General features: G+C 38.3%; 1 protein-coding gene across 2 annotated transcripts in view; it reads right to left on the reverse strand.

The window, feature by feature from the left end:
• Nucleotides 1-12,458, reverse strand: part of LOC134538268 (polycomb protein suz12-B) — a 56,486-nt gene that overhangs the window by 16,361 nt on the left and 27,667 nt on the right. For both annotated transcript variants that reach the window (XM_063379435.1, XM_063379443.1), the window contains exons 8-9: nucleotides 8,602-8,894; nucleotides 3,591-3,844 (exon numbers count right to left, since the gene is read on the reverse strand). In XM_063379435.1, coding sequence (XP_063235505.1) covers nucleotides 3,591-3,844; nucleotides 8,602-8,894 — 547 coding nt within the window. The remainder of the gene's footprint in view (nucleotides 1-3,590; nucleotides 3,845-8,601; nucleotides 8,895-12,458) is intronic.

The raw sequence follows: 12,458 nt of genomic DNA on the forward strand, positions 1-12,458 counted from the left end.
CCCCTCAAGTTTAAAGAGTGACAAATGTGACAGCTGAAAGGGGGACGACACAAAGGGTCGGTACAAACAGCGTTGCAGAGTTTGGCGGCCCATGCGAAGGCTTGCAGTGTTTGCCGGCCGCCGGCCCGCGTGACGTTAATTTTAAGCGCTGACAATTTTTACTTCTCTTTTTTTTTTCTGCACTTTTAAATCGTCCCGGATTATCCGATTCCCGAATTAGCGCGTCACGAATTAACGAGTTTCTACTGTAATAATAATGGAATAAATGGTTGACAGCCGATTAGGATAATTTTGCGTTGTAACTCACAAACTAAGCATCGGGCAGAAAAAAGCCTAGGCGTAGAAAATGTCCGCAGTGAAATTCTAAACAAGATATCTCCGTACATTATTCCTCTATCTTGTAGGGTTTTCAAATTATGGTCCAATCCAGCCCAGTGTTATTTTCTAAAACACTAGTTCTTAACATTTTTTTAACCCACAAATGAAGCATCGGACAGGGGACCTGATAAAGCCCACCGTCCAGCGACATTATCCAGCGTGACTCTGCTGGGGATTGATGTTGGATAGGCTTGGTTGTCGGCAAGCGCTGGGAGGGGAGAGGCGAGCCGAGAATATGCGACCAAGACACCCGGGTAGACGGGAGGAGTGGAATATAAGCGCCAGTGAAGAGAGGGGCGATTAAGCCGAAAGGGGGGAAGTCTGGTGACCTTGAGTAGTTCACTCATTTCCGTCTGCACACTTCTCGTGGTCACATGTGTTGACAAGCGGAGACACATAAATGTTTTGTTACAACTTGAACCTACAGACGTAATATTATTCGTTGTATTATACACGTTCATCTTTTTTACTTTTGTATAATGTTTTAACATTAAATAGTAAAGTAAATCAGCTAGCGTATTTTTAATCTTTGCCGAGGAATTCCCAGTGGTCCAATACTTACGTGAACCATACTGTACCACTTTTGCCGTGAGGTAGTAAACAAGCCCCGGAAATGTTTATGTGTAGCGGCCTCCCGACCTTTAACCAGAGGCTGGGGAATATAACACTTGCCGATCCGAGCCACACACACTCAGCAACTCGACACAGTGTTTGATGGAATAAGTAAAGACAACGTTTAACAGACTTTTTAATACGGCGCCACTGATTGCGCTAAAATTATTTTGGCGCAATTTTTGTATCCCACATGTGACCATTTATAATTTACTGTAAGCATGGATAACAATGTTTAACTAACCACTTTACACGATAGACAATTCTTTATTTTATATTGTACGAATGCTAGAATCGTTTTTCACGTATCTTCTGCATACTTCTACAAAAGACACGCTATCTGTAAGTACGTAAATCTAGAATTTTTATTTTGTCAATCAAACTCGGTACTTTGCGATTCATATTCGGTTTGAAGTATTACTATGGCCTTTCTATTTAGAAGACTTTGACCACAGAATCGTGTGTAACCGCACACACTGCACTTACTTTGTTACGGACACTCAGACGAAGCAGATACTGTGGCTGACACCACAAGACTGGCAGCAGCTTGTGTGCCGCACGTGTGTATGGCGGCGTGTGGCGCGCTCGTAGGCCGTGCGACAAACTGTGCGCGGCGTGCGGAAAAATAAAAAATAAAATTCAACATTTAATATTTATCTTTAAAATTTATTATTTTTATTTTTTCACCCGCGTTTAGTGAAAACTGCGGATGCAAAGTCCGCACAAAGGCGGGCCGTCTATACTGTGCGTGCTTGCCGACCTATTAGAACACAGGCGGTATTTTATGCCTTTTGACCTTGGTCACATCGAAACATCGCGGTTATGCAACAACGCGGGTAAAAGTTATGTCCCCCGACAACCGCGTTAAATAGGGAGTGTACTGTAGTTTTACACTTTTATATGGCACATGGCTCGTCCAAAAATTGTGCTAAGGACAACTGGATATAATAAATTAATTATGCTACACATCACGTAAAGTTTGCAGTAAAATCGTTAGCATTTATGATAATTTTCACGCTACATTGGCTTTAACTGTTCTCAGTATGCCCATTAACCTAACCTAAAATTTGATGTAAGTAAAGGTCTGCTTACAGTATTTTTTTCTTCCATTAAGTCTCTCGGAAAAATGATTTCTCAAGGTTCGACATATTATTGTATCACACGTTTTGTCAAACAAAAGTAATATTTTAATATATATTCGAAAACTTTTGAATATTTGAAATTTTCAAATACCTAATTTGGTTTCAAATGTGAATCGAATCAAATATTTGATTCGCACGAATATTTGCAATTTCGAGTATTTGCACACCCCTAATGTTTGTTTTGACCGCCGTTTTTATTTTACTTCCTGTCAAATGTCGTTTCAGGTGACAGATGACACAGGATAACACTTGAAATTTCCTGGAAAGGAGGGGGGAGGGAGAGGGAGAGAGAGAGAGTGTGCTAATGGAGCTGTCACAGGATTCTTCTTCCTTTCTCTTTGTTTCTGCTGATGTCAGTTCCCTCTCTTCTCATTCACCTGCACATGCCACCCCTGTCTATCCCCTTCACACTCATTACTACTGTTTATAAATTTGCTTTCCAAACGACATCTTTTATGCTGCAGTGACCAAACAATTTTTTTTATAACTGACTGCTTGAGGATTTAACATAGGCCGTATAAATAACACTGCTATCATAATTTCCTGTCTTAAATGTTAATTGTTGCACACAAAAAATGCTAAAAAATGGGCAAATGCAAGGCAACAAGCAGACAAGTATAAAAGTGATGGTGTTTATGCATCCAAAGCCGTTACACTAACGTGTAAATGCTGTAACTGCTGAGTTACGTTTGAAAGAAATCAAATCGAAATTCAGTTGCAAAGCATGTGAAAAGAGTGATAAACACGTGAACACTAGACAAAACTGCTCTAATGGTAAATATGTTGGACAATGACCATTCGGCACCAGTATTCAGGCCTTTAAATAAGTGTTTCAACCCAAAGAACATTAACCTTAACAAGTCAGAAGATATTATTACACAAATGAAAACTATTCCCGAACTCCATGACTTTGAGATTTCCCAGGATTACGAAGCCCTTGAAGAAAATGTGCAAGAAATTTGCAGATTAGTTGAAATTTGCACCAGCAGCCCTGCGTGCTGTTTGTACACTTTTAAACAATGTTGACAGTGTACGGTTACTTAGTCACTACCACACAGCTGTCACAGAAAGAAGGCAGAACCTGAAAGAATGTAATGTTGAAGTGTTCACTATGCTGTCTTTTAATGACTAAATTCAACACTTAAAAGTTATAATTTTTAAGGCACCTTTAGTTTTAAATAAAGCTGCAAATTTTGTGAAAAATAACACAGCATTTGAGAAAAAATAATCTCCCCTTTTTTAAGGTCTTTAATTATAACTGTCAGAATGTTCCTACCAGTAAAAATAATATACAGAGGCAACAGGATGTTCACTTCCCCCCCGCCTCCCCAATCTTCTTTGAATGCTGCTGCGATATTTATCGTTTGACAGCTCAGGACAAAAAAAAAAGAAGACATGACAGAATAAGCCAAACCATAGGATGCCGGCTTAAAGGCCTTGGACATATGGTTGATGTACCTGTTGTGGCCGACCATGTAGGGGCGCTGGCCGTCGAACTCGCTCTCGTCCAGCTCCAGGAACTCTGAAAGGCTGGGCTTGGGCCTCTTGGGGCGGCACACCAGGATGTTGGAGACGACTGTGCGTCGCATGGGGCCGTCCCGAGAGAATGCGAAGCCTGGAGGCTGTGAGATCAGGTCGTGGGGACTGCCTGAGTACGAGCCATCATAGCACTCGTTCAGAGCCACGTCGATGCGCGCCCCCTGGGCTATTGGCTGCAAGGGAACACATGCTCCATAAAGCAACACTTCTTATGCTATAAAATGTTATTTGAATTTCAGTGTTATGACATATAGAGTTTTAAGTCTCTTTGACATGGCTGCAGGAAATAGGAATTTTTTTGGGAAAACTAACAGGTTCACTAAAACTTTCACAATGATTTTACCTGCCAAAATTCCAAGTTTGCTCCTGCCGAATCACCTCTGTGAAAGGCAATTTATCTGACAACTCAACTAATGTGTTATCGTACAATAGGGATGGGTCGGTACCGGTTCTTAGTTCTCGGTTCCTACGTTTCTCAGCATTTTAACCGGCACCGAGAACCACAGCTAAAATGTCGGTGCCGGTGCCGGTACCGGTAGTATAGCAAAAACCCTTTACGAAAATAGTCCTTCACTACAGCTTAACTGAAGCATGAAATGGCTCAACTCAATGAGGCGTTTGACACGCCTCCGTTGGCATTTACCTTTGTTTGCTTACTTAAATTTATATTATGAAATTTCCTTTAACTGGTTTGTTAATTTTGTTTGCTCTAATGCTTCATTATGGATACACTTTTTTTTTGTCTTGCTTAAAACGCCCTGTAATGTGTCAAAACGGAACGGACACAAGCGCTCAGCTGTTTTTGTTTCTACGCGTGGTCACCGCACGGCGCGCTGGTCGGCCTGACGTCACGAGAGGCGTGCTCGAGGCAGCGGCGGCAGTCGGCGAGTCATTCGGAAGCGAGCGATGGACGGCGCGCACACCTAATTGCTGAAGGAAGAATGTTTGGCTGGATCTCGGCTATGGAGAGGCGGGGTCGCATTCGCCAACGCCACAAGGAGAGGCCAGCCTGGGCAGCCCTTGGCAAAATTGCATTCTAAAAGTAAGTCTCGACACACCACACCGGGTTGAGTTTTTGTGGAACTAACTGAGTGACAAAAGTAGCGGCATTGGTGTAAAGTAGTACAAACTAAATTTCACGTAACTTTGGTTTGAATCCAAGTGATTTTTAAACTTTTTTACTGCGTGGTTCCTGTATTCCGAACAAAGCTGACACGGGGGCGGGTACTGACTACTGCAACGTCAATTCAGACCCAATTTGACAAGCTTAGCTCTATGAAAGGGGACGTGTGGAGCAAATGAAAGACAGCTAAATAATGCATGGTGACGTTTCACAACGTTTAGGAGGAAATAAAGAAAAAAAAAATTAATAAAAAAAGATAGCGGACAGAATAAATCTAGTATGGTAGTATGACCAGTATAGTTGTTCAATATAGCTTTTGTTAATAAGGTTCTCTGGTTTATTCGTAAAATCTTTATTTGTTAAATTATTGGTAATTTAGTAATATATTGTATCTTTATTATTATATTTGCATTTTGTTTTAAAGAAAGGTCGCGACCTGCAATTAATATAAACTTGTATGTTGTATCAGTACCCAGCCTATGCCATGTTGCGAATTCGGAAAGATTAAATATGAGCAAGGCAGTGATGCATTATTTTATTTCTAACATCATCTGGTCCTGCTTAGGGAACATAGTTTTGGCTGCTTTTATAGTATTTTGGCGACTGCGTACTTTGGCTCGTAATTCGAGTGCCTCAAGTAAGGCCTCATCACGTCCAATTCACATATGAATTATTTTTTTGGACTTCTGTGGAATAATATTCATCTCTAACTATAAAATAAATTACACGTGGAAATATTCTCGTCACATCTGTAAACAAAATACGTTTTACAATCAAAACATAACAGTTGAAGGTGCCATAGATGTATTTCATAGATGTGTGCAACTCTATAATGTGCCTCAGCAGAGATGTGAGAATAGAAGACGCCATGTTTGTTTCAATTTGTTTTTAAAGTAGGCAGTTAATTGAGTCGTTGACACGTAAGTATGGGTGACTGGTGTATAAAGAACAATTAAAAGTGAAAATTTCACAGAATATTTGTTTAATCGAATTAATGATTGATTTAAAATTTTCCGTAATAATTTTCGGCATTCTAAAATTTTATGCTTTATGTGCAGTGCTTTGGAGTGTAAGTTCACTGCATCTGCAGCCATCTAGTGGAATGGCTAGTAACTTTCTCTTTTAGGAAAACGTGATTGCTTTGAAAGTGACACGTCTTTGTTTTTAGTGTTAATAGCATTGACGAAGATCTCGCGGACACATGATAAAAATATTGTTTTTAAAGTTTTTTTTTTTAGTAAGTGGTGTATGGATTTGTAGATGTATTTTACTATTGACTAGTCAAACGAAATGCTTGTTGACACTTGTAAAGTATAATGATTCTGGCCAAATAGAGCAAATTGTGTAAGAAATGGCATCAGACAGTGGCAGTAATTTACTGTTGACTGTGCAAACAAACTGAATTCAATGTAGGCAATAATTTAGATGGACAATTTATTATTTTAATTCTTTGAAAGTTCACAATCATTGTATTTATTTCCATTATTGTAAAGTAATATTTTCTTTTTATTCCTATGTTTTAAAGGAGGGTGTATGTAGATTTCTTGAGGTAATTACTAGATTAATTTAGTACATTTTAGTTTTATTAAATGTTTTCTATATTATTTCGAATTTATTTTTTTATTAATACATATTACATTTGTATTAGGTTGGTGTGTTTACTGTAGCTTGAAAACTATACTAAACCTTTTAATTTGCTTTGATAGCCTCTTTAAAGACTGAAACATTATGCCAATGCATTTCTTTGTAAGCATACAATAAAAAAACATTGTGGACAGAACAATACAAACAAATTATTATTTTTAGTATTATAAACAGTAAAATGTTGAAGATGTAAGTATGGATACAGGCTTTTTAGTGCTTTTTTTGTAGCCAAAACAATAAATAGTTTATTACTTAAAACACCTCATAAATAATGTGTGAATAATATTAATTTTATTGTACAAGTCAGAACCGAGAACCGATTTTTAACAATCCGTACCGAACCGAGAACCGATTTTTAACAATCCGTACCGAACCGAGAACCGGGAAAAAAAACAGGAATTGACTCATCACTATCATACAACTGTTTTTCACAACTACCTGTTATATAGTTTTCATTCTTAAGTAAGAAATTTTCAACTTCATATTATGAAACAAAAATTTATGAAAATTTTAAGAATTTTTTTTATTAGCAAGTCTAGTCTACTATATATCTATAGGAACATACTAGGTCTGTACGGCCATTAAAAAATTTAATTTGGGAGAAAAAGTTCTTATTGACGATTTTAGTTTATTACAGACTTATTTTATATTTTCACATAATCACCATTCAGTTTCAAACACTTTTCACTACACTGTACCAGTTTCTTTATCATCTCTGCATATAAGTTCACCGCTTAGAAATTTTGTAATTGTTGTTATAATTTTTGACTCACATTTCATTAAAGCAACAAAAATGACACCCATTTCACCCCAAAAAACCATAGCCATCGTTTTTTGACTTGAGTACGGAGATTGCTTGAACATTTTCTAGAGCTGTTTACTAAGTGCCTGTATTTAGACTACATTCATTGCGTATTCAAAATCCATGACTATGGCTAAGACGTAGGTTCCATTACTAAGCCAACTTCAATGTCCAGGGGTTAATAAACTGATATAGCGTTGTGAAAAGTGCTTGGAACTGAATGGCGCCAATGTGAAAATGTGAAGTAGATATGTACAGTAGAGCACCCCTCAACCGTAATTCCCACAAACGGAACTCCCGATATCCGGAACTAATTTTCCAATAAAAATAAAACATTACTAAACATCTCCAAAACATTTCCGCACTGGAACGAGGTGTTTTTGCTTTAGCCTGACTGTACATGTCTTGTAGGCGCGCGCGTGCACGTCTGTCAGAGCTAATTATAGCCACTGGTTTCGCATCGGACTTGAATTACTATAAAGATGTTTATGCTATAAGTAGTTTTATTGTTTTACTATGTCAAGTAAACGGAAAATTCCGGCCGGCCCGAGAGTATGTACACCGACTCCCACTACATACGTTGACACACGTGATTGACGAGTAACATTTACTTCCAACGTGTGATGCTTTCAGTTTGTAGACAATAATTTTGTGTACAAATATGTATTATGTACATATTTATACGTTAATATATGGTTAAACAGACAACATTTACCTGTATTTCTCTATCTCTATGAGTTTTTAAACGAGATGCTTGAAGTGTTATTCTTGTGTATGTGAAATGTAAACTTTGCGTGGCAGTGACTATACACTCTCCAGGAAGTGTGAATCACTAGCACGTCAACACAGAAGTAACACAACACTGCAGCTGTAGTCCTACTACCTCCCCCGAACCCTCTTCATCATTCTCTTCGCTCACGCACGCACCCACCCACAGAGATAAGAAACACCCGCTTGCCAGCTTGCTAGAATGAAGGTAATTCAACCAGCCCGGAGTTTTACGACCCGGCACGTTTTGAAAACAGTACGTAAGTAGATCTACATATTTTTTATTGTATGGTTTTATAACTGTGGAAAATATTTACAGTACAACTTTGGCTATACATATAAGTTAATATGTGCAGCATGTAATGGATCTTTTCTTTGCCTCCCTACCGCAACTCCCCTTACCCGGAATGTTCCCATAACCAAAATAGACCTCTCCCCCAATGATTCCGGTTGAGGGGTGCTCTACTGTAGTAAACAAACTGTCAATAAAAACTTTTTCTCAGTAGTTTATTTTTTTAATGACCAAATGGAGCTTACTTTACAAATAGCCTTCATATAAACAAGGTTTTTCAGAGATGACACATCAAACTCACCACGTAGGTGAAGGAGAAGCGGGGGTGACACAGCTTGAGATGCTTGAGCAGTGCATACAGCGACACACAGTCCAACGAGCACCAGGGACAGTGCATGTCCACCAGGGACTCCGTCTGCTGCCGGCTGTTGTTGTTGTACAGGAACTGGTAGACTATCTGTGGCCGGGGCAAAGGTGCAGCCACGCCACTGCCCTCCTCGCAACGCACCGCGCCCGACGATGTGTTGCTGCTGCCGCTGCTGCACACGCTCGGGTTGGCAGCCATCATCGCCGGGCAGTTGGTGTTGCAGCGCTCTGCCGGCCATTCCGTTACATTTGCCTGCCCTCTCTTACACGTGTGTCTTGTCTCACATCACCAGCCATACTAGCAACACATATTTACAACACCTTTAAAACTGCCACTGCCAACATTTAGTTTCTCTTCAAAACATTTGCATCCTCAAAACTACCAGAAATAAACATAAAAAAGTTTCCCCAAATACATATTACTCTGACGTAAAAAGTTGCATCAAGTATGCGTATGACTCATTAACTTTCAGCAGGCCTGACGATTTCACAGATTCAATCTGTTTTCACAGATTACAGACCATCAAACAGATTCTCGAATTTAACTAAATTATCACCAATTTTTACACAAAATTTTCATATCTTGAGTTAAGTGATGTGCATGTTGAAGCATCTAAAAATGTCCACTTTTAATGGTGAGATTTTCTTACACAATTCTTTTTGGACTTTGGGCATACTTGTGTGTTAACACTGATTTAATTACCCTTTTTTTTTTAGAAACAATTCTATTAACAACTACTGTCTAAATGATTATGTTTAAGAATAAAATAAGTTACAAACTTTTCCATGGCAATTTGTTGTAAATTCAGTGCTGCCAAATGTTTTTCCAAAATATATTTAAAGTGGTAGAACAAGCATTGCCGAACATGCATGAAGGAATTTGGTAATGTTGATTTAAAACTTATTTTAATATGGACCTAGTAATCTGATGTTCATTTTTGTAAAACTGCATTTTCAACTTATTTCATGCATAATGCATGAAAGTTTAAAGGGGAGAGATCTAAAACTCAACTCAACTCTTACGCTAATGTCACCAAAGTTTTGGTTCATGGCTGTATGGTTTATAATGGCACATGGCACAAAAAAAATGCAGGTTATTTACAATGGTAAACGAAGCTGCTGTGACCACATGCAGTATAACATATAATAAACAAACTTCACAATATTCACTTTAGACTTTTATTGTTCCTCTTAACTTTTCTGATGGTTTTGTTATTAAATTCTGGCACAAAGTATTCATGTGTGAGAGAAATGGTAAACCACATTTTTCAACACTCCAAGTTGGCAAGAGCAATTTTGATTCCCCTGACAGTAATGTGAAAGTCAAGAGAGCATTCAGCCAATTGAAACTTAGCAAAACAGCACATTGGCCATATTTGCAGTCACTAATGCTAAATGCTTTGATGCAAGTACATATTTTCTAGGAAACAGAATGGTAAATTCAAGCTCATTCTTCAGATGAGGAAGAAACCAAGAATTCTTAAAAAGTGATTGAGTTGGTTTGTGAAAGACAGTATTTATTTCAAATAAGTATTATTCCAGGATAACAGTCACAACTAGGGGTGGTCGGGTACCCGAAATTTCGGGTCACGTTTCGGGTACTACAAATACCCGACGTACCGGTCGGGTATCGCTTTTGCCCGAAAAATCGGGCAAAATTTGTGTTTAAGATCAATTGTTCAGAAATTGGTAACGAAATTGTTAAAAACTGCAAAATATATAGCTTCATGCGTTTACTTAAATATATTTTGAACTTTATATAAGTTTTAAATAACCGTGAATTATTTACTAACCTTAAAACATTATACATCGTAAATTAAAAAAAAGCCTCTAAATAAACTGTAACTTACCTAAAAGGTTACGCTAAGTTAAATACCGTACATTTTGTTAAAACTCTACGGCGTTACAATAGATTGGCTAAAAAACTAAGTTCGCAATCGTAAAATGAGACATAAATTATTGGTAATCGTTTTATTTGAATGGCCATGTTGGTTGTGATTGTAGACACCATGGCACCAAAGACAACACAGTACAAAAGATATGCGCGTGCCCGAGCGATTGTGACTTTTTTTTTCGTTGGACGAAGACGGCGACTTTAAGTTGACAGTTCAAATCAAAAGTGCAATATTGCTTTTTGTCCGTAAAATGTTTAAGGATGACATAAAATTAAAAACAACAGTTTTTTTGAACCAGTTGGCGCATTTGAAAAAATGTTTTACCGTTTTCACCTATTATCTAACCCAAGTGTTTACTATTACACACGGTAAAATGACTGGCCGTGTGGCTGAGCCGCTGGCCATGAAGTAAAACCAACAAACAATGATAACTGCTGGAACAATGGAAGTACTGTTTGTATACATTTGAAACGAGATATTCTTCAAGCGTATCATTGCATTGGCCATATTTTCGGAAAAAGTAAACTGGTTGAAATTATTAAGTGTTTGGCCAAAACTGATTAATATTTGATATTGTCTTGGCAGTTCTCAGGAATTTAAGTGCACTTGTTAATGGCTCCATTAATACAAAAACTTAAGTAATAATTAATAAGTTTTCCTACCTCATCATGAGTATAAATAATTGTGAGGGCCAAGCAAGCAGCTTAACCCACACCAGTGAAGGCATACAAGACCACATACTTTCTAATAGTGACTCTCAACTAATCTTGAAAACACCAATTTGGAAGTTTTTTACCCGTGTGGATAAAGACAATGCTAAATGCACACACTGTGACGGCGTTATTAAAACACTTTACGGCAACACAACAAGCATGCAAAGGCACTTGAAAAAACATCCTAATCTTGAAAAACAGTTCATGGAGTTGCAAACTATGAAGAAAGAAGCAAGTGTGAAAAAAACGTTGAAAGACAAAGAAGGTAATCAGCCACACAAGAAGCAGATGACAATGAAACAGTTTACTGGAACACAAAAATGGCCATCCACACATTCGAAAGCTGAGAAACTTACCAACAAAATTGGGAAATGGATAGCTCAGCATTCCCATCCTTTTTCTGTTGTTGAAGAGGAAGGATTCATTGCACTGATTGAAGAGGCACAACCCCAGTATACAGTGCCTTCAAGACAAACGTTTTCACGTAGAGTGATCCCAGCAATGTACATGTCTATGAAAGAAGACATTCTGTCAAAAATCCTTTCTGAAAAAGACAATTTTATGTCCCTCTCCCTAACTAGTGACATGTGGTCTTCAAGGAGCAACATATCTTTTTTGTCACTGACATGTCATTATATTACTGGTAAATTTGAAATGAGATGTTACTGCCTGGGCTGCAAACATTTTGTTGGCAGCCATACAGGAGATGCAATATGCCAGTGTGTGCAGTCAATTTTGGAGGACTATCAGCTCTCACAGTTAGAAATACCTGTTTACTGTATCACCGACAATGCTGCGAACATGTGTTCAGCAATGAGGAAGGCTGAGCAGTTGACTGGAATGAGATGTTTTGCACACACACTGCAGTTGACAATATCAGATGCCAAGAAGGCGACTACTGGAGCTCCTCAAGTGTTAGCTAAAGCTAGGCAGATTGTGGGCCACTACAAGTCGAGCGACGTAGCTTCGGAAAATTTAAGAAAGCAACAAACAGAATGTGGAATGAGTTCAACACTGGAAATTATACAGGATGTAGAGACACGCTGGAACAGCGAGTATGCAATGCTTCACAGACTGCTGCAACTCAAGCTGCCTTTATCAATTGAGCTTGTGAAGTCAAACTGTGAAAACTTACTTCCTAATGACTGGGAATTGATTGCTGGTTATGTTGAAGTGTTAAAACC

The sequence above is a fragment of the Bacillus rossius genome, chromosome 1, assembly GCF_032445375.1.
Source record: "Bacillus rossius redtenbacheri isolate Brsri chromosome 1, Brsri_v3, whole genome shotgun sequence".
Lineage (NCBI taxonomy): Eukaryota > Metazoa > Arthropoda > Insecta > Phasmatodea > Bacillidae > Bacillus > Bacillus rossius.